Source organism: Protopterus annectens, chromosome 2.part1 (assembly GCF_019279795.1).
Source record: "Protopterus annectens isolate FY-2018-M chromosome 2.part1, PAN1.0, whole genome shotgun sequence".
NCBI classification, from domain to species: Eukaryota; Metazoa; Chordata; order Ceratodontiformes; family Protopteridae; genus Protopterus; species Protopterus annectens.
This window is the reverse complement of record NC_056729.1, coordinates 1644114206-1644136129: the sequence shown is the minus strand read 5'-3', so window position 1 is coordinate 1644136129 and position 21924 is coordinate 1644114206. Positions and strand designations below refer to the sequence as shown.

At 39.2% G+C, this 21924-nt stretch overlaps 1 protein-coding gene across 1 annotated transcript in view; it reads left to right on the top strand.

Annotated features, from left to right (window-relative positions):
* The window catches only part of TTLL10 (tubulin tyrosine ligase like 10), a 750762-nt gene that overhangs the window by 308891 nt on the left and 419947 nt on the right, over window positions 1–21924 (top strand). Inside the window, exon 5 of the mRNA XM_044063591.1 lies at window positions 19073–19244. Within this exon, the coding sequence (XP_043919526.1) occupies window positions 19073–19244 (172 nt within the window). The remainder of the gene's footprint in view (window positions 1–19072; window positions 19245–21924) is intronic.

Genomic DNA, 21924 nt, shown 5'->3' with positions numbered 1-21924 from the left:
ATGAGGAGTTCGACAGTGATCATTGAAGTTTGTTGTTCGAAGTTACAAGAAGAATTCAAGTCCATTGCTGTCAGTTTCGTGGTGGTGGTATGTTAAATATATTGCTGTCTTCCTGCAGGCAGTTGCAGCCTCTTCAGCCAGTATTTACCTATTTTATCTCTTTTTTTGTTTGGTAACTTGGCAGGAAAGGAACTGGGTGAGGGTCTTGGGTTTAAGGCAATGAAGACGTCATTGGAGAAACTTTTTCATTGCAGCGCTTGTGCATACATAGACAAAGTACTGAAGGGGTCATTGTTGAGGAAAATATTTAACTTTTGTGCTTGTGCATATATAGACAAAGTACGTAAGGGATCCTTGGGGGGAAATGATTCATTTTGATGTAATTTTGCTTTTACTCATACAAACAGACTACTGAAAAAGTCATTGGGGAAAATGATTTCTTTTTCTGCTTGTGCAGACATGGAAAATAATTAAGGGAACCTTGGGGGAAATGATACATTCTGATGTCATTTGGTGGTGCTTGTGCATACATGGACCTGACTACTGAGAGAGTTGTAGGAGAAATGTTTCATTTTGATGCCTGTGCATACATAGACAAACCTGACTGAAGGGGTCTTTGGAGAAAATGTTTAATTTTGGTGCTTGTGCATACAGGGACAAACAGACTGAAAAAGTCGTTGGGGGAAATTATTTATTTTTGTGCTTGTGCATACGTGGAAAGGTAATTAAGGGAACCTTGGGGGGGATGATTCATGTTGATGTCATTTGCTCCTTACATATATACATGGACAGGCTATTGAGCAGGTCATTCGGGAAAATGTTCATTTTGGTGTTTTTGCATACATGGACAAACTGCTTTAGGGAACCTTGGGGAAATGATTCATTTTGATGTCATTTGCTTTTTGTGCATACATGGCCAGACCACAGAGGGGGTGGTCATTTGGGGAATTGGTTCATTTTCGTGGTTGTGCATACACGGGAAACTACTGACACAGCCTTTGGGGGGGATTTAACCCTACAGCATATTATAGTTTTCATTTATTAGTTATTTCTTGAGTGTTTATGGTACTACTACATAGGTTTATAGATTTATGCTGGATCCTTTACTATTTGTAATATATTTCTCAGAATTCTAGGTAAAAGGAAAATGGCCTGTGGGAACATGGATATAGCATGGCTAGCCCAGTAAAGGTCCAATGGCTATTAGCATAGTAACCTACTATAAGTCTGTGAACCCTTGATCCCATAACTTTGTATGGATATTAATTGCAGCTTGTCAATTCTTGGTTTGGAGGCTTTCCTGTAAGAATGCAGTGTGAGAAGAGAGTAATGTATTGTAATACTTTAGTAGTTATGCAAAGTTTTTCTGTGTTGTGCACTTTTGTCTGTATTTTGTTGAACATTTCAGGGTTAGTGAACTTATTTCCAAGGAATTCAATCCATCCAAGTTGGAAACATCTGGTAGAAACCGTATTGTGCATTGACCTGATTGACCTGAGGGATTAACTGTGTAAAAGTCTTTTAGCCTGCTGTAATAAGATTCACGTTTGCGCATTTTGTAAAGTCAGTTCCCCAAGTGTGTGTGTGTGTGTGTGTGTGTGTGTGTGTGTGTGTGTGTGTGTGTGTGTGTGTGTGTGTGTGTGCGCGTGTGCCTGTGTGCCTGGGTGCCTGTGTGTGTGTGCGTGTGCCTGTGTGTGCCTAGGTGTGTGTGTGTGTGTGTGTGTGTGTGTGTGTGTGTGTGTGTGTGTGTGTGTGTGTGTGTGTATATGTGCCCCTCTTGTTGTCTCCCCCCCCCCCCTCCAGTCTTCAGCAGCTTTCGGCACCTATGTCTGAAGTACTCCTTACTAAGTTTTATTCGCATTTGTTCATGTTTTATTGTTGATCCTTTATCAGTTCCCAAATATTTATATACTCCCTCTTGCTTAAGTTCTTTTATATCACATTCTTGTCCCAAACTGATGTTTTCTTGGTGCTGCAGTTTTCCTGCTTTAAAGGTTGCTTTTGCACATTTATCAGGACCAAATGACATTCTTATATCATCTGAAAAAGTTTTGACAACTTACAGTTGTTGTTTCAGTTCCTCATCTGATGAGCTATACATTTTCAAATCATCAGCAGAGAAGATGAGAAGTCTTTGCACTTTGTGGTTTTCTAGGAGCCAAATTATACCCATGACCTAAGCTGTTAAGTAGACAGTTTAATGGATTAGGAGCAAGGCAGAATAGCAGTGGTGACAGGATGTCACCTTGAAATTATCCCCCTTTGGATTTGTATCCCTGAAATAATAAGTTGTCCTTTATCATGGATTAATTGCAAAGTGGTCTACCACTGTTTCATGGGAGAGTTTCTCAATGATACCCGAGTGAGGGATTGTGTCAAAAGCCTTGGCTAGGTCAAGATAGGCAGGATGAAGTGTCTTACTTTCATTTGGGGCTTTAGTGACTTTCACAAAGATGTCTACTTGGTTTAAAAAGCATGATCTGCCCTTAACTAAGCCAAACTGGGCTGGATCTAGAGTTTGAAGGCCACCTATGACCTTGTTGATAAGGTACATGATGTTTCTTTCCATGGCCTTGCAGATGAGGCTGGTTAGACTTATGGGTCTAGAGTTCCCAGGGTTGATTGATGGCCCCCCTTTGTACAAGGGGATTACTGTTGCTGTTCTCCACTCTGCTGGAACAAAGCCAGTTTTTAGGCTATGGTTAAAAAGAGCACTAAGTGGGTCTGCTAGGTCCTGTTTTAGATTGCTCAGTAAGCAATGTGTGATGTTATCTGGTCCCATTGAGGTTGTGTTTTTGGCCTTGGAGAGTGCAGAAATAATCTGATCTCTAGAGATACTAACCAGAGGACTGGTGTCAGGTAGGCTTTGGGGTATGGCTGGTGAGGATAGGGAGGGTGAAGTTTGCTGCAAATCTGTCAGCTTGCAGGTTGGCAATTTCCTCTGGTATGGTACCATCTACTATCAGTTCAGCACATAGCTCAGCATTCGCTTTTAGATTTTGGATGTTGTTAAAGAATACCTTGTGATTATCCTTAGCTAGGGATGCTATTTTAGCTTCATAATTGGCATTACAAAATTTCTGATTTGCTTGTTCAAGCTGTTGAGGGAATTCTTCCTCTGTTGAGTCAGTTTCCTCTTGTTCTTAGATATCAGTTTGTTCCTTTTGTTATATAACCTGTTTATACTTGAGGTCCACCATGGTGGCTTGATTTTTGGGATGAACAGGTTTTAATCCAGTCAGGTACAGCCAAATCTATATAGTTGTTTAAGTGTTTATACAGGGCACTTGTGTACACTTCTGCATAGAAGTCATTGTTGCCTATGATTGTGGGAGGTATAAAACTTTTTATACCATTGCTTAGTAGGTTGTAGTTTGCTTCGGAAAGTTTTTAAGATTTTATGCTTCTGTCATGGTGACAGGTACAATAGTTAATTCAAAGGAGACCGATTTATGGTCTAACCTTACCAAGCAGCCCATCACACAGGAGGAAGTGCAGTGACCCCCCCCCCATGTTGGTGAGTACTATGTATAGGACATTTGAGCCCCTCACTGGAGTGCAGGCTATCTGTTTCAGAGCATTTGTATTGACAAAATCCAGGAATCTCTGGGCAAGCATGTTTGTGCTCATGTATGTCACCCAATCAATGAAAGGATCATTGAAATCTCCCATGACTAAGGTGTTGGGCTGTATGGCAAGTGACTCCAGGTACGTGGAGTGCTTAGCCTGGTTCATGGTGAGGTTACCTATAGTTAGCAATGATGTGGTAGGGTATTTGCCTATATTTAATTGGACATGGAGTAGTTTGAGAGAGTTGTACTGTTTAACCAGTCTCGAGGTATACTTTGCTTTAATGAAGATGGATACACCTCCACCCTTGGTTCTTTCATGCTCATTTTGAGGTCTGAATGTGTGGAAGGAATTGTAGCCTTGCATAGCCAGAGTGGTCTAAATTGCCTTGAACCATGTCTCAGTGACTGCACAGATGTCAGCATCTTCCAAGATGAGGCATGCTTCCAGGGAGTAAAGTTTCATGTTTAGACTCCTAGCATTAAGCAGCAGAACCTTAATTTTGTCTTGAATGCATTTTGTTGCACTGGAAATTTTGTTTTGACATTGTGTAAAAAGGCACTATGGGGGAAGCAAATGCCTCTGCCAGTATCCGAAAGCCTAGAGGAGACAGATGCAGACCATCTCTGGCAAAGCAGAGTGGCCTGTCAAACATCTTTCCAGGCTGACTGATACTGGATTCCCCTGGACTGACACCACAAAATAAGCCAATTGTTGAAGTTGATCATTTTTTTGTTTATATTGTGGCATCATCCTAGGTGAAGGTAGAATGCTGCTTAGGGCTAGGGTCATACATGCCTGGGACACATACTCTGAGAGTTCAGTCATGTCTCTGTTCATATAGTTCAGAGAGGTACATCTCAAGTCATTCACCCCAACATGGACTATGACAGAGTTGTAACAGTACATGTTGTTGAGTGACTTGACTGTATGTGTGATTTAACAGATACTGGCACCTGACAGGCAGCTGACTGTGACCTTCTCTTTGTCCAGCCTGAAGAAGAGGACTTAGGTATATCTCACTATGGAGTCACCTATGACCAATATATTAAGTTATGAGGTGTTTTGCTTTACAGGCTTATTTATTGAGAAACTGGTGTATGTGTTATTATGTGCAGTGGTTTCTATTTGCATAGCAGTGTGTGCAAGTGGTTTACATTTGAGAGGTCTCTTATCTTTTGGTAGGCTTCTGGTGAGTACCGCTGCACATGTGGGTTTACGTGTCTTGAACTTAGTTTGCATGTTCTGACAACCTGTTTGATGTCCACTTTGTTGTTATATGAGCAAATTCATTTCAATTTCATAGTGTAATTACATCTCTCACATAGGGTGTTTGTTTTAGGAGTAAGTGGTTGACAGTATACATTAGGCACTTACTACATTGCCTCAAAATACCCATGTCAATCAGATGGGCTGGTGAAATGATGGGAAACTGCCAGTTCATTATAGCAGGTTTTTACCATATGTACTGTTCAAGAAGGGCATGGGCTAGTCTGACCAGTTTTTGTGCTAGGACTAACAAAGGTGCTTGTTCTACTGACGGCTATGGCACATAAGTGTGCAATGCTGCTCGGTGCGCAAATGAGTTGCCTCTAGTGCAGTAGGAAAGCTTGAGAGGATTCCACTGACAGATTTCTAGTGAAAAATTGAGTTTCAAGGTGTTTGCATCTATACAGGGCACCACTAACCCCTGTTGCATGGTGCAATGCAATGCACAAATGTGAAGCTTAAATGCAGGTAAAATGAAAATACTTTTAAGCTAATCTACCAATAGGAAAGAAAGCACACAGTGGACCTTCTTCTAGCAATCCCCATCTCACACAAGGCTGGATCCACACTCTTCTGCCACAAGCTGCAGGAGAGCCCTTTTTAGTGTGAGATGTCTAGTTTAGTGCGCAAGTGTATTAATAACAGGCTAGATTCAACAGGTCTGAATCTAGTATATGTTATCTAATTGTCAGAACAGTACAAATCAAGTGCAGGGAAGTACAGAAAAATATGTAGAGCACTTTTTTGTGTTTCCCAGCTCAGATAGACCAGGTAAACACCTATTACCACTAGATGAATAATCCCAGTCCTCCTAATGTAAAAGCACAGTAAAGGAGTGTCTGGAGTGAAATGCCACCACAAACAAACTTAAAAGGTATGAAATGCTACCACAAACAAACTTAGAAGGTATGAAATGCTACCATAAACAAACGTAAAGCTATGGCTACAGCAGTGAACTTAAAACTGCTTACAAAAGTGTGATTATTCAATAAAAATACTTCACTTTGAATAAATGAGCCAAGAACCACTAAATTGTACAGAATTTATAAGGGCAGTTAAAAAATAAGCTGATTAATAAGCCCTCCAGCCAATAAAACTACATTCAGAATTCTCAGGTGTTTACCCATCCTAAACAGACTAGACTACCTCCCAGTGCACTAGATAGAAAATCCACTGACCTCTTTTGGTGAAAAAACAAGTGTTTGCTAGAGTGTAAAAGTACACTACTTTATCCAACAGCTAGCTAGGTAGGGGAGTCAGATCAAGTAGAACACACAATGGAAGGCCACAAGTGCTTTTTCAGTACAAACACAAGGAAAGGCAAATAAATAATTCAGGATATAAACAGCAGTGTTGAAAGGAAGGAGCTTATTAAGCTTCATTTACAGTAGAGGTGGGCAGCTTGAATTCACCAGGTTTAAAAAGCAGATAAATGATGGAGAGGATGGGTGGGAAAATACAGCAGGGAATCACTAGCAGTGCTTTTAGTTTATGTAGGCTTCAAATCTTCTCAGACAAAGATATAGGCCCAGAGTTTCACTGAGTATTTAAGTATCAGTTAAGAGACAATGTAAGCAATGAAAAGCATGTGAAACGTGCAGTCCATATAATTTAAGTGTCTACCTCTCACACAGAACAAAAACACTAGGCCAAGCAGGTTTCTTAAAACAGAAAACAAAATGGAGTAGATAACAGATAGCAGATCTATTAGTCCCAGACAAAAAATAAAGGTTTACTTTATTCACCCAGCAGGGAATTAACAGCAGTGCTTTAGTTTATGCAGTCTTGAATATTTTTCAGATACATACCAGATCTAGCAATCTTTTTTATTCTTAGTCAAATTATTAGTATTTTCCTTGACTTCTGGAGCACATAGAGCTGTTGTATACTGTATTTTTTTCCTTTTATTGTAGATTTTACTTTATGTCAGTGGAACATCAGAATGGATTGCTTTCAAAATTCCCATTCTATTCACATCTGTGTGGGACTGCAAATTCTGTATATTTTTTATGAGTATCAAACTCCTTTGCAAATCTGTTTGCAGAGGTAATATGTGAGGTGACGTTGTTATAAGTTAAGTTTGTGACTTCATCACAGAATTTGAGATCTGTGCACTTGAAGTCTTTGAAGTCATATTCATATTCAAATTCAATAGTCTTTTCAAATATGTTGGTTTCAGAGGATTTAGATAGTTTGAAGAAAAAGGTTACTAGCATCTGGCCTGACAATCAGTTATGCAGTTTATAGTGAAGTTGTTCTACTACATTTGTTACTGCAAGTCAGGAATATTTTATCCTCTAGTCGAGTTTAACAGTCTGACCATGGAGTTTTATTTATTATTTATTTATTTATTTATTTAAATTTGTTGACCGGGAGTGTCCGACTGAACGTAGGTCCATTTTCAGCAGAGGCCCGGGGAGAAAAGCTCCACAGTTAAAATAAGCAGACAGTAGTTACATGGGATTACATAGCGATTAATAATTTAACATAGCAATTACTTACAACATATTTACAGATGAAGAACATAGTACATCAGTAGAGAACTAGAATCTCTATCTGTGAAGTACATAACAGACATTAACAAATGTTACAATGAGAAGTTCCTGCTGTATAATAAGTACTAGGCTTATGAGCATCTGAGCTTGCTATAATCAAGGTAGTTAGTGGAGTAGAAAGAAAGGTAGTGGTTGGATGGGGTGGATGATATTAGAGTGGGAGTTGCAAGGGCATTGCCAGCATGTTTTTAGGTGCACTTTTAGTAAAGTTTTGAAGTGGGTGCATGATGGTAATGAGGTAATTGTGGGTGGGAGTGATTTCCATAATTTGGCTATGGCGCAAGAGAATAGTGTTTCACCAGCAGAGTTATTGGCTTTAGTGATCTGCAAGTGATTTTTGTTGCTGGATCTTAGTGGTCTGGTGGTGCGATAGGGTTGGAGTAGATTCTGGAGAGATGGGGCATTTAGTGGATGGTGTACTAGTTTGTGGGCGAGTGAGAGTTGATACCACTGAAGGAAGTGAGGGAGTTCAAGCCTGCCCAGTTCAGCAAGTGATGGACAGTGGTGACTATGGTAGGATGCAGTTTGATCTAATCTAGAAACTTCTCTGCTTACTCTAGCTTGGAGGTATAGTAGTCAAGTCAATCAACAGGTATTTAATGTCTTCCAAAATTATGGAGTTCTTGTTTATGGGGACTTTATTCTTGACATGTCCTGTAACACACACTAAACTGATAGTTGATTTTGTTTAGTGTGAGTTTAAGTTTGATAAGTTCTATTTCTGGATCTCTGGAAATCTATTTAGATGAGCTATGATCGCTGACAAATATGCTCATTGCCACCACTTAGAAGTCTGACTGTGTTATCTCGAACTTGTAACAACTTTTATCAAAAGAGATTCAAGCTTACATCTGTCAAACAATACTGAACACCAAGAAACTGAAAGAGTCATATTAGTCAGAGGAACTGCAAAGGAAATGATGCACTTAAATTATATAATGTTTGATCATTGATTGTTCCAGATTGCAAATCATTTATTTAAAGCACTTAAGTAGAAAATGAGCTATGTGCACCTCCTGTCAGAATGTACTTATAATATTCAGCAAATTGTGCGGTATTACTGTTACACGTCTAGATAAATTACTTTGTCAAGAAACTAACAGGCTCATCTGCAAGTCGTCTGTTTTCATACTAAACATTTTGCTCTCACATTTTAGTGATTCTGTATAGCACATAATTAAACAAAGCTGCTGTGTACATGTCAGTCTTTTTTTCAGTTCATTATACCCACATCATGTGCTGGCCATGCTATAGAGAGAGCTGACCACTCCAGCCATTCCCCTTGTTATGAGAGTGAAGCACAGACAGAAGAGCTGTCATTTATTTTTTTCCATTTTTTTTGGTAAGTTTCTGCAACCCACACTATGGGTGTAATTTCTAGTATGTGCTTATGTAGGCTGTACATGTTTTCACATAAACAGACCCAGTTTACAGCACTATATGTTACATACACAAGTGCAGAAATTACAGTGTGCCACATAACATTGCCTTACTGGCATATGGGTAGTAGTGCGCTGTTACCATTCCCATGGCAGCCTACCAAATCTCAGAGCTCCTCCCAGTGCTGTATGTGGGTGTGATGGACCAATCACCTGGCAGTACAGGGACTGCCTTACAAATTGACAGACAGGAACCTTTCAGTTTTCTAGTGCCATAGTAAGAGAAGACTCTCTGGGAAGACTGCTCCTTATTCAGGATTTTTTCAGCTGCTTTTTTTATTTCCTTCTTCTACCTTCTTTTCTCAGTGTTGAATAGTGTACTCTGCTGCTTTGATTTTTTTTCTGATTAGGAAATTATATGTGCTAGGGGTTTTAATTCACCTGGAGTATAAGACATATATTGTTTATTATAAGCTAATTATTGGTTTCTGCTAGTTTTTAACCATTGTAATATGTTTTATGGCCGTTTGTGAAAGTTTGAATTTCTGTACTAAGGCCCTTTTAATACAGTTCCGTTAATTGTCTTGTACTTCCAGAGCCAGAAGTTACTCATGGCTATTATTTCCATTAATTAAAAGATTTGTTTGAAGGTTTTGATAGGAAAATTTGCTCATTTTCAAGTTTTTTCCCCTTTGGAGCTATGATTGATGTGATTGATCAAGTTTACAGCATTTTAAATGATTATTTTTTTGTTTGTTTAAATTGAAATTTATTGCCCTCATTTTGTATGTTAAACATTTCTAAGAGGAAGTTTTCATAAGCTTATGCAATAATTCTTGTGTAAGGCTGTTTTGTGCTGTTTCTAATGATTTGGGATTAAAACTAGCCATTTTTATTAAAATCGGGGTACTTTTGTGGCATATATTTTGGCTTTAAAATTGTATTAGTGGAACTATTGTCTTTATTCAGTGCAGAATTCAAAAATGTAGCCCTTTGGCTTTGAAATTATATTACTGGAAATACTGTCTTTTTATTCAGTGCTGTGTTCAGAATTGTATCCCTACAGAAACAGATTTTTCGTTTGGTATTTACAGGGTGAATTGTAGGTTTTGTTCATTTTATACTGGCTGAGCCTGCAGACATTCTGTGGTATTGCTCTAGTTACTGTTCTTTTCCCTCTGACATTATAGACTCAGATATGCCCCCCCACCACCATCTACCCCTTGTGCACCTAAAAAACATAGATGCAGCATATGGCTTGTGACTCAGAAGTAGCCTTGGGTAGGCTATTGGACCACTCGTCTTCTTTTGCCTCCAGGTTCCTCAGTGTGGTGTTAACACCATGATGCAAAGGTCAGACACATCCTCTGAGGTTGTACCATTGCCTGGTTTAGATACAGGAGAACCAAACTCTTTATGTGCAAGGGAAGTAAGGGGTACAAAATATGTTGCCAGTGTTGATGCGTTTCCCCCCTGGGGATGCTTCCATTTGAGTAGTGCATTCAGAAAAGTGACAGAAGAACCATTGCTCTACAGGGCAATAGTCAACAACTGTGTTTTCACCTGAACCGGTGGTTCTGGTTAAATGTAGCACTCAACGCATTGATTGTGGGGTGCAAACCTGGGTTATAAGATATGCTGGTGATCCCACCCCTGTACCACTCAGGGATCCTGATTTTGAAAGGAATCCAAAACCTGAGGTTTAGGAAATGTCTCAGACTGTGTCCCCAGCAACCTTTTCTGATAAAAAAGCTATTTCTTCATTAAACCTGGTCCATCAAGATAAGCTAGGCAAGTGGCCAGAATCTCAGGGATATTGGTTGGTATAGTCCAGCACAGTAGCTTTTAAGCTGTTTAATTACCAGTGTTTTATGTAGAAGTTGGTGTTGAGGTGTATGTATAGTTTAGACAAGTTTGTTGCATTGTTTCCTGCAAAGCAGAAAGACTATGAAAATAAATTGTTCCTAGTGTTTCAAAAGTGTCTAAACTTGCTTGAAAGAGTGCCCTATGGGGACAGGCACTGTTTCTAAAAATACAGTGATGTCAATTGTGGTAAGAGGTATGCTTGGTTACAAAAGCAAAAACCTCTCTAATGTGTTAAAAATGAGATTTTGAATGCTCTGCTTAATGCTTATTGTGTATTTGGATTAGCAGCTAATCAGATCCTTAAACACTAAAATGACACAGGTAAACTGATGCAAGGGGTGTCCAAAATGTGTCATGTCCCCAAGTTTTCCTTCAACGATCAAGATCATTTTCAGTCTCCCAGTAAATGGAAGTCCCAGATGAACAAAAACCAAGCCGCCAAAAGGAAATAGCAGGATGAGAACTTCGTCAAACCTAATAAGAGGGGTTCCTTTTACCAAAAGGATAACCTTCCTTCCAACCTATGACTATTCTGATGCTCATCACCTGTCATTGTCCAGCTCCACTCCAGGTGCCTCATCTTGAAATTTCACTCTCAACAAGGTGGCCATCAGTAGTTTCCAACAAATGGACACTCAGCATCACTGGCCGAGGTTACACGTAGCAGTGGAAGGAACATACAACTCCATTCAGGGGGCTCCTCCTCATACACTGGACTAGCCTTTGTTATTTCCCCTTATACTACAAATGGGCACTCAGCATCATTGGCCGAGGTTACACGTAGCATTGGAAGGAACATACAACTCCATTCAGGGGGCTCCTCCTCATCCACTGGACTAGCCTTTGTTATTTCCCCTCATACTACAAATGGGCACTCAGCATCATTGGCCGAGGTTACACGTAGCAGTGGAAGGAACATACAACTCCATTCAGGGGGCTCCTCCTCATCCACTGGACTAGCCTTTGTTATTTCCCCTTATACTACAAATGGGCACTCAGCATCATTGGCTGAGGTTACACGTAGCAGAGGAAGGAACATACAACTCCATTCAGGGGGCTCCTCCTCATCCACTGGACTAGCCTTTGTTATTTCCCCTTATACTACAAATGGGCACTCAGCATCATTGGCAGAGGTTACACGGAGCAGTGGAAGGAGCATACAACTCCATTCAGGGGGCTCCTCCTCATCCACTGGACTAGCCTTTGTTATTTCCCCTTATACTACAAATGGGCACTCAGCATCATTGGCAGAGGTCACACGTAGCAGTGGAAGGAACATACAACTCCATTCAGGGGGCTCCTCCTCATCCACTGGACTTCCCCTTATTCTATGGCACATGCTGGATGTAGGGGTCATATAAATGATCCCTCTTTTGGAGAGAATCAAAGGTTTCAATTCAATAGGCTTCTTGGTCCTCAAAAAAGAGCTATTGTGGCAACTGGTGTTGGAACTATTCTTTCTGAATACTTTTGTCACAGTCCCAGAGTTCAAGATGCTCACCCTGGCGATAGTGCTTTGCCTTCTGCCAGACCTCTGCTTCATTGTGACCCTGCACTTGAAGGATGTATATCATCACATTCCTATTGCTTATCACTTCAGAAAATAACTGAGATTTGTTGTGTCTGATTTGCACTATAAGTTCTCTGCACTGACCTTTGAGCTGCCCACTACACCTTGAGTATTTACCAAATGCCTTCCTCTGGTAGTGGATCACTGTTGGACTCTTGGCAGTCAGATTTTTCCTTACATGGGTGATTTACTGATCTGTGCAGTGACTTCACTTGGAATCGCTATAGAGGGTCTTGACCTTACTCTACCAGCTAGCGTTCAAGTTGATCCTCACAAAGTCTGTTCTTCCAGAGGTGCTTAATCAATACCAACAAGAGAATGGCCTTACTTCCTGAAGAATGTCCCCTCACCAAGAGAATTCTTAAAAATTCTAGGGCTAATGGCATACAAGATTCTCATGATAACACTGGCCCATCTCCATCGGAGGAAGCTTCAATGGCATGTATGAAATTGCTGGACCCAGCAACTACATTCCCTGGAATCCCAGTTTCCTGTACTGACCTTTATCAGACAAGAATTACAGTAGTGGAAAACTCAGTTGAATATCAAACCAGGATTTCCCTTTTTCCCACCTGTTTGATGCAATCTGTTCAGACAGATTCGTCTGACTTTGCTTGAGGAACTGTATTAAAGGGAGTGCAAATGCAGGCCACTTAGGGTCCCAAGAATGTATGGGAGCACATAAATATGAAGGAGATGTTAGCAGTGATCTACACATTGAAAGACCTTCACCACCTATGACTCTGGGTCCTCTTCTTGTGATTATGGACAACACCACAGTGATGTGCTACCTCAGCAAAGTGTGCTGATTGGCAGTGATGGCCCTGGAGCTGGCTTTACAGCATTCTCCGACTCTTCAGGCATCATACATCCCATCAGAGTAAAATGTTGTGGCAGACAAACAAAGCAGATCCTGAGCAGGCACGCATGTAGTCCAGAAGTGAGGAACAACTCAACTAGATCTTTTTGCCTCCTTTCAAAAAAGACAACTGGAGAAATGCTGTTCCCAGTATCATTGCAGCCATGGTTGGTGGACAGATGTGTTCCCCTTTCTTCCCTGGATGGGAGAGTGTTCCTGTATGCTTTTTCACCCTTTCCACTGATTCACAAGATACCTCTGAAGATTCAGAAAGAAATGCCAAAGAACATTGTGATGGCCTCATATTACAACATACAGTCTTGGCTCTCCTTTATAATGATATTTGCCAAGGCCAATTACTACAGGTTTCCTAATACTCTAGATTTGTTCACACAGTGTCAGGGGCAACTAGTGCATCCCAGTTTGGAGCAACTTCAACTGGCAGCCTGGATGATTCAATCTTGATCCATTAAGGTACTTGTGAGGATGTGCAGCAGGTGTTAAAGGAAGCCAGAAAACCTGCTACTAGAAAAAGCATATGTTTACAAATGGATGAGATTTTGCAAGTGGTACCTAACTGGGTACAGAGGGTCCCTCAATGTTAATATCCCTCTAGTCATGAAATACTTCTGTGAGCTTATGTGCCCTTTAAGGTGCACCTAGTGACCATCTCCGCTTGTCTGTCAATGTATCCCACTCTTTCTTTATCTCTTTTGGTAAAATAGTTCATGGAAGGAGTATTACATTTGAGACTCTCTAGCAAAGCAAATTCCTTCTTCATGGAATCTCAGCTATGTCCTGGAAAAATTTACCTCACCACCTTTTGAACCTGCCACTCAAGCTGACTTGAAGTTCTTAATGTGAAAAACTGTTTTATTATTCTGTCATCTGCTAGGTGAGTCTCTGAACTGCAAGCAGTCATGGTAGGACAACCATACATGATTTTCCAGAGGGATATGGTTGTGTTATGCACTAACCCCTCTTTCATGGGATATTTTAGGCAGACAAGAAGAGATTTCCAGAGTTTAGAATGCTAAAAATGAAATGCATGGTTATTCTGATGTAGTTTACCTTCTGCAGGCTGCAGGAATATCTTCTCAGGTTGCAGGAAGAAGTTTTGATAGTGACTTCTACTGCATGGGGGTGGTAAATATTTTGATATGGAGCAATTTAAAAAGTAGTGATCCAAGTAAGAGGTCTGCCCTTTAATTAATTGGTAGCCATTTGGCTTTAGAGAGAATGACTCAGGAGTTTTCTTTTAGAGTTATGATAAAACAATGTATTTTATTTGTTATCGTCTGAGGGGTGTATGTTTATCTGGTGGATGCTGCATCTTAGGTTGACAAACCATATTCAGACTAAGCTAAAAGGACTCTCTTGGCTGTTGAAACTCTAGCTGGTCTTGAAAGGTAGAAGGATATTTCCAGGCTGAAAGAGTAAGGAACTAACTTTTACTTTTTTCTATTATTTCTATACGGGTTTGGAAATTTAGGGTCTGGCCTAGCCAAATACCTAGATATTTGAAGGGTGGTGTACTTTAGACTGGAGTGTTTTTATTGCCTTTGATAAACAAAGTGTTTATAGAGTTTGTCAGTTTTTGATGCATAACAAAAAGCATACATTTTTGCCTTATTGTGGCTGAGTAGAAGTCTGTGTTCACATAACCATTTTGTTATGAGCGTAAAAGTAATTTTCTAGTTGGTTTTGCATGGTTGGGTAAAGTGGGTTAGAAACAAATATGTCCATATAATCAGCATATAAAATCAGAGGCAGTGTGTTGATAAAAACTGAGAAAGACAGAGGAGCAACTACAGAGCTCTGAGGTACCTCTTTACACACTAGAGGATACTTAGATAAGGATCCTCTTTACAGACTAGAGCATCTTTAGATAAGGATCATCTTTACACACTAGAGCATCTTTAGATAAGGATCCTCTTTACACACTAGAGTATACTTAGATAAGGATCCTCTTTACAGACTAGAGCATCTTTAGATAAGGATCATCTTTACACACTAGAGTATACTTAGATAAGGATCATCTTTACACACTAGAGTATCTTTAGATAAGGATCATCTTTACACACTAGAGTATCTTTAGATAAGGATCATCTTTACACATTAGAGTATACTTAGATAAGGATTTTCTTTACAGACTAGAGCATCTTTAGATAAGGATCATCTTTACACACTAGAGTATCTTTAGATAAGGATCATCTTTACACACTAGAGTATCTTTAGATAAGGATCATCTTTACACACTAGAGTATCTTTAGATAAGGATCATCTTTACACACTAGAGTATACTTAGATAAGGATCCTCTTTACAGACTAGAGCATCTTTAGATAAAGATCATCTTTACACACTAGAGTATCTTTAGATAAGGATCATCTTTACACACTAGAGTATCTTTAGATAAGGATCATCTTTACACACTAGAGTATACTTAGATAAGGATCCTCTTTACAGACTAGAGCATCTTTAGATAAGGATCATCTTTACACACTAGAGTATCTTTAGATAAGGATCATCTTTACACACTAGAGTATACTTAGATAAGGATCCTCTTTACAGACTAGAGCATCTTTAGATAAGGATCATCTTTACACACTAGAGCATCTTTAGATAAGGATCATCTTTACACACTAAAGCATCTTTAGATAAGGATCATCTTTACACACTAGAGTATCTTTAGATAAGGATCATCTTTACACACTAGAGTATACTTAGATAAGGATCCTCTTTACAGACTAGAGCATCTTTAGATAAGGATGTACGTATTTTCACCATGAATACTACGTTGAATAGGAAGCCTCTGAATGCCAAAGTTGCTTTAGGGTCAATATCTTTCAACCTCTGTGCAGGAAATCTTGACAAAGCCATAAATAATGGGGAAAAGGCCCAAAAATAGGGACAGATTGTAAATATTTATTTAACATTTGTTAAGTGGGAAAGTCCAACTTGGAACAAAGCCAGTTTTCAGCAGAGACCCGGGGAGAAACACTCCAAATGTAGGTCTTTGTAAGATGAGAGGAAACGGAGCAGCCGGAGGAAACCCACACAAATGCAGGGAGGACATGCAGACTCTGCATAGAAGGCACTCCAGCCGAGAATTGAACTGAAGAACCTCTTGCTGTGAAGTGACAACACCACCAGTGCACCACTGTGCCGTCCTTGCTCATATAAACTTAGGCAGTTGCTAGAATAGCAGGTTCTGCATTATTATATATTTTCAAAAGAATGTGAAGTTTTTAACTGAAATCACTATCACTGTTTTGTATTATTTAACAACTTCAATCTTCAGTGATTTGCTTGAAAATCACAAATTTAATGGGAAATTCACCAAAAATGTGAGATAAAAATCTGGACGTTCTGTGAAAATTTGGACAGATGAGAGGTACGGGGCCAATGGCAGTTTCCATCCTGCTGTGAAGAAGGAGGTTGCAATCAACATTGTCAAAGCCTTTTCAAGGTCAACAAAGAGACCCGCTATAAGGTTGCCTTTGTTAATGTTTAAAAGGATATCATCTATGAGGGTCCATATCACAGTCACAGTGCTTCAGAATGCCCAAAAGCAATATTGCTTTAAGGAGAGTAGGTACTATTGTCAACTGTAGGCTAGTAGTTGGAAAAGATTTATTTTCCAGGATTTTACCAATGCTAGGTAGTATGGAGATGGGATAGTACCTTGAGCAAGTTTTGGTTGCTTTGGAAGCAGTTTGATCAAGGCTGTTTTTCAGATATGAGGCATGATATTATCGGGTAGACAAAGATGAAAGTTATGAAATAGAGAGATGTTAAGGTACACTTCATATAGGAGAATGAAGCGGGGATTAAGGTTATTGATTAATTTATTGATTTAAAATTTAAAGTTAAGTTAATGCCAGATGTTTATTGATACTTACTAGGCTATTGCTCTGTGAGGATCTTAAAAAGCCTAGCCTTACATTCCCATGATAGTTGTTTTGGTCCTTGGGTTTTGTGTATGAATACCCCAGAGGTGGGCAGAAAGATGATATGTTGGGACATCTACTTGTTGTCCCTATCAGTGAGGGACATGGGTGCTAAACCTGGGATATATTTCAAGTTTCCCATCCATTCATTCATTCAAATTATGTTTGAACAGAGTAAAATAAGTACTTTGCTTTATGTGTAGTGGAAGCTGATATTACAGAAGTGGTATTTTCTGTTATAGATAAGTATACCTTGAACATTTCTGATTTATGTTATGTCACTAAAGAGAATCTTGACAATTGGATGGAAGATAAAAAATTCACCCTGGGGATCACATCAGTTGCCCTGCTAGACAGGGGTCCAGGGAAGTAAATATTGTGGGAAGAAATATCCAGGGAATTGTTATGGCTTGGCTTGTATAGGCCCTAGGGCCGATAGCCTAGTACCAACATATGAACCTATGAACCTATAAAGCTAGACTTAATGCGTAAAAGGTCAGAAAGAATAGGGTCTATTGAGGCTTAATACACAAAGAAGAGGACACCTTTTTAGCAGCCTGTATGATACTGAGAACAGTTACAAGGCTTTGAGATGAACTGCACAGTTTTATTGTTTAGGCCCTTAATTTTACAGTGAGAAAGCATTGCAGCTGTGACAAATGTTTGAACAGGTACATAACAAAAGGAGACATTATACTCAATGATAGATTAATGAGTGTAGAACACTGTGGAATGATTACCTCCATGGACCTGAACCCCATACTTTTATATTTAAGTTGTGCAATAAAATGGATTTGTGGCAATTATACCTCTCCACCTCTTAATGCAAGTAATCTGAACAAAGCCTGAGAAAATGGGGGTAAAAGCCCAAAAATAGGGGAATATTTTAAATATTGCTCTAATAAACAGAGAAAGTTGGTAGTGTAACAGGGTTTGTGCTAACAAACATTTCTGAAGAATTTGAAGGATGAAACTCAAATGTATGTCATTATTTGGTGACTTCAGTCCTCAGATGATCTCAGTGATTTTCCAGAAAACCACAGATTTTATGAGGAACACATCAAATCTGTGAGGCAAAAATCTGGACACACTGAAAATCTGGACAGTTGAGAATAATGATGGTGAGTATTCATTGTGTACTTATGATCCCTCATCCCTGACGACAGGGTCAGCTTTGAGAGGGTGTTGTGGATGTAAGCCATGCTTCCTAAAGCATAATCTAATATATTTACTGGCATTTCACTTTAGTTTTAGTTCATGTTTCTAGACAGTTGCTATTTGTTTTGGGAAAGGCTGTCCTGAAGAATCTAGGAGTCACCTGTGGTATTTATGTTGGCACCAAGTTTACAGCCATCTGCAGACATGGTCAGACCTTAACCCTTAACATTTGCTTTGACATGGTCAGCCCTTAACCCTTAACATTTCCTTTGACTTCTAAGAAGTAAATGCTAAAGAACACTGTCCCAAAGACTGAACCCTGAGGTGCATCACTAGTCACAGGTCTTCTGGAGGAAGTAGAGTTTCCCACCCTAATTTCCTGGGTTATATTTGAGACCTAGTTTGCTATCTAATGAGTCAGATTGGGATTTATGTTTAGCTGGGATAGTTTACCTACAATACTGGTGTATGGGATAATGTTAAAGACCCTTGCAAGGTCTAGATATGGAGTGAGTACTGATTTTTCTTCATTCATTGCTTCAGTAACATTCTTAAAGCCCCTTCAATGTAATTATTTAATTGAAGCCACCATTGTAACACAATGAAAGAAGCGAAAATACCTGGCTTTTGGCAAAACTCATCTATGTTCCTCTGTCTGTTGTGCTGTGAATACAGAATGGGAGTGTAGCTTTTCCTCGATCAAGTACTCAAATCTGGATTTGTATGTCTTTCAAATATCAGCCTACTAAAACCTGTAATTTCCATGGACTTGTGAAACACACGGAATTAGACTGATGTTACTTCAGATGTACTATATATAAATATATATCTATATAGTTTATGTTATCGAACTGTTGTATTCAGTGATTGACTTTCAAAATGCTCATTCTCACAGGTACATTCACAATCCCCTACTTTTGGAAGGAAAGAAGTTTGATGTCCGTTCCTATTTCCTTATTGCCAGCACAATACCATATATCTTACTCTTTCGTCATGGCTACATCAGACTTACTTGCAATGTTTATGACCCACGTTCTGATGATCTCACTGCACATCTGACCAATCAGGTAAGTGCAGAGTTTATACAAAAAAAAAAAAGAATTGTACTGAGAAAAACTGTGTACTTCTCCTTATCACCTGCATTTACGATGCACATGACTCCACACGCTATTGCTCTTGGAGAAGACTCAATGGTATGATTTTGAATGCAAAATCAAATCTTATCTGAGGATAGTGGATACCCTGATTGCATGCTTATGTACCATATATATGGGTGTATATGGGTGTAACAGAAAATAATGAAAACACCCATAGTCAACTGCAGTAACATCGATCACATCTGGTCGAAATCATGGAAGTCAACACCGCACTATGCATACACCAAGAAGCAGCCTTGGGGCATGCAGTTGCAACCTTAAAAAATTAATAAATAAAATAAAACGTAGAGGTCTGTGCTCCCGCCCACTCCTGCTAATTATATATACTAACACCGACACTAAACAATCCTCAGGGAATGGCAATATTTCCCTACCCGGGTATTGTCAATCTCACATGCCTGTTGATCAACTGCCTAGTCATTAGATATATATATATATATATATATATATATATATATATATATATATATATATATATATATAATCTATATCTAATGTGTATATGTATATATATATATATATATATATATATATATATATATATATATATATATATATCATCATCTTCTTTCGGCTGTTCCCGTTAGGAGTCGCCACAGTGGATCACCTGTTTCCATTTCTTCCTGTCCTCTGCATTTTGCTCTGTCGCACCACCCACCTGCATGTCCTCTCTCACCACATCCATAAACCTTATCTTAGGCCTTCCTCTTTTCCTGTTACCTGGTAGCTTCATCCTTAGCATCTTTTTCCCAATATACTCAGCATCCCTCCTCAGCACATGTCCAAACCAACGTAATCGTGCCTCTCTGGCTTTGTCTCCAAACCTTCCAAACTGGGCTGACCCGCTAATATACTTATTCCTAATCCTGTCCAACTCATCACACCCAGTGCAAATCTTAACATATTTAACTCTGCCACATCCAGCTTAAACTTCTGCCTTTTTGTCAGTGCCACTGTCTCCAACCCATATAACATAGCTGGTCTCACTACCCTCTTGTAGACCTTCCCTTTCTCTCTTACTGGTACTCATCTGTCACAAATCACTCCTGACACTCTTCTCCACCCACTCCATCCTGCCTGTACTATCTTCTTCACCTCTCTTCCACACTCACCATTACTCTGAACTGTTGTTCCCAAGTATTTAAACTCATCCACCTTCACCACCTCTACCCCTTGCATCCTCACCATTCCTCTATCCTCCCTCTCATTCACACACATATATTCTGTCTTAGTCCTGCTGACCTTCATTCCTCTTCTCTCTAGAGCATATCTCAATCTCTCTAGGGTTGTCTTCACCTGTTCCCTACTCTCACTACAGATCACAATGTCATCTCCAAACATCATAGTCCACAGAGACTCCTGTCTAATCTCATCTGTCAACCTGTCCATCATCATTGCAAATAAGAAAGGCCTCAGAGCTGATCCTTGATGTAACTCCACCTCCACCATAAACGCATCCGTCACTCCCACTGCAGACCTCACCGCTGTCACACTACCCTTGTACATATCCTGTACCACTCTTACATACTTCTCTGACACTCCTGGCTTCCTCATACAATACCACAACTCCTCTCTAGGCACCCTGTCATATGCTTTCTCTAAGTCTACAAAATCACAATGCAACTCCTTCTGACCTTCTCTGTACTTCTCCATCAACACTCTCAGAGCAAACATCGAATCTGTACTGCTCTTTCCCGGCATGAAACCATACTGCTGATCACTAATCATCACATCCCTTCTTAACCTAGCTTCCACTACTCTTTCCCATAACTTCACGCTGTGACTGATCAATTTAATCCCTCTGTAGTTGCTACTACTCTGCACATCACCCTTATTCTTATATATGTATAAATTTATATATATATATATATATATATATATATATATATATATATATATACATATACATAAAAAATCTATATCTAATGTATATATATATATAAAATCTATATTTAATATATGTATATATATATATATATATATATATATATATATATATATATATATATATATAGTTGTCCTGTCTCACTTTCATTCATTACTGATGGGTTCGGAACCAGTCCTCGGTTCTGACTCAGCCATTTACTAAAGCTCGAGGTCTTCAACTAGCACGTGGATCACTCTCTATCCCATGATGCTGTAGGGCATTCCACAGATCTCGTTTGTAACTGAAACGGATTGAGTGTCTCATCTAGCTTTGGCTAAGTGAAGTTTGTTTTTTCTTCATTAAAACTTTAAAATTTTCTATATACAGTTTTTACTATATTGCTAGTTTATTATATTTTCGTCTTTACGTGTATTTATAGGGCTTTCTTTATATAGACTGTTAGTTTTCCTGGCCAAGTTTTTATTAGGGCTCAAATCCCCTATCCTGACTTAGGATTTTCTTACAATAGTTAAAAGTGTGCTAATATATATTTAGTGTGTGGAATTTGTTGTTATTAGAGTTATTAGAGTCATTAGAAATAGTTTAGTAATTGCTTAAAATATTTTTCTTTTGTCAGCCTGCAGTTAAGACTAGTGTGTATCTGAATACTTTTACACCTCTAGCAGATTACTAGATTTTAGCAGAGTTATTCTTTTCTGCAAA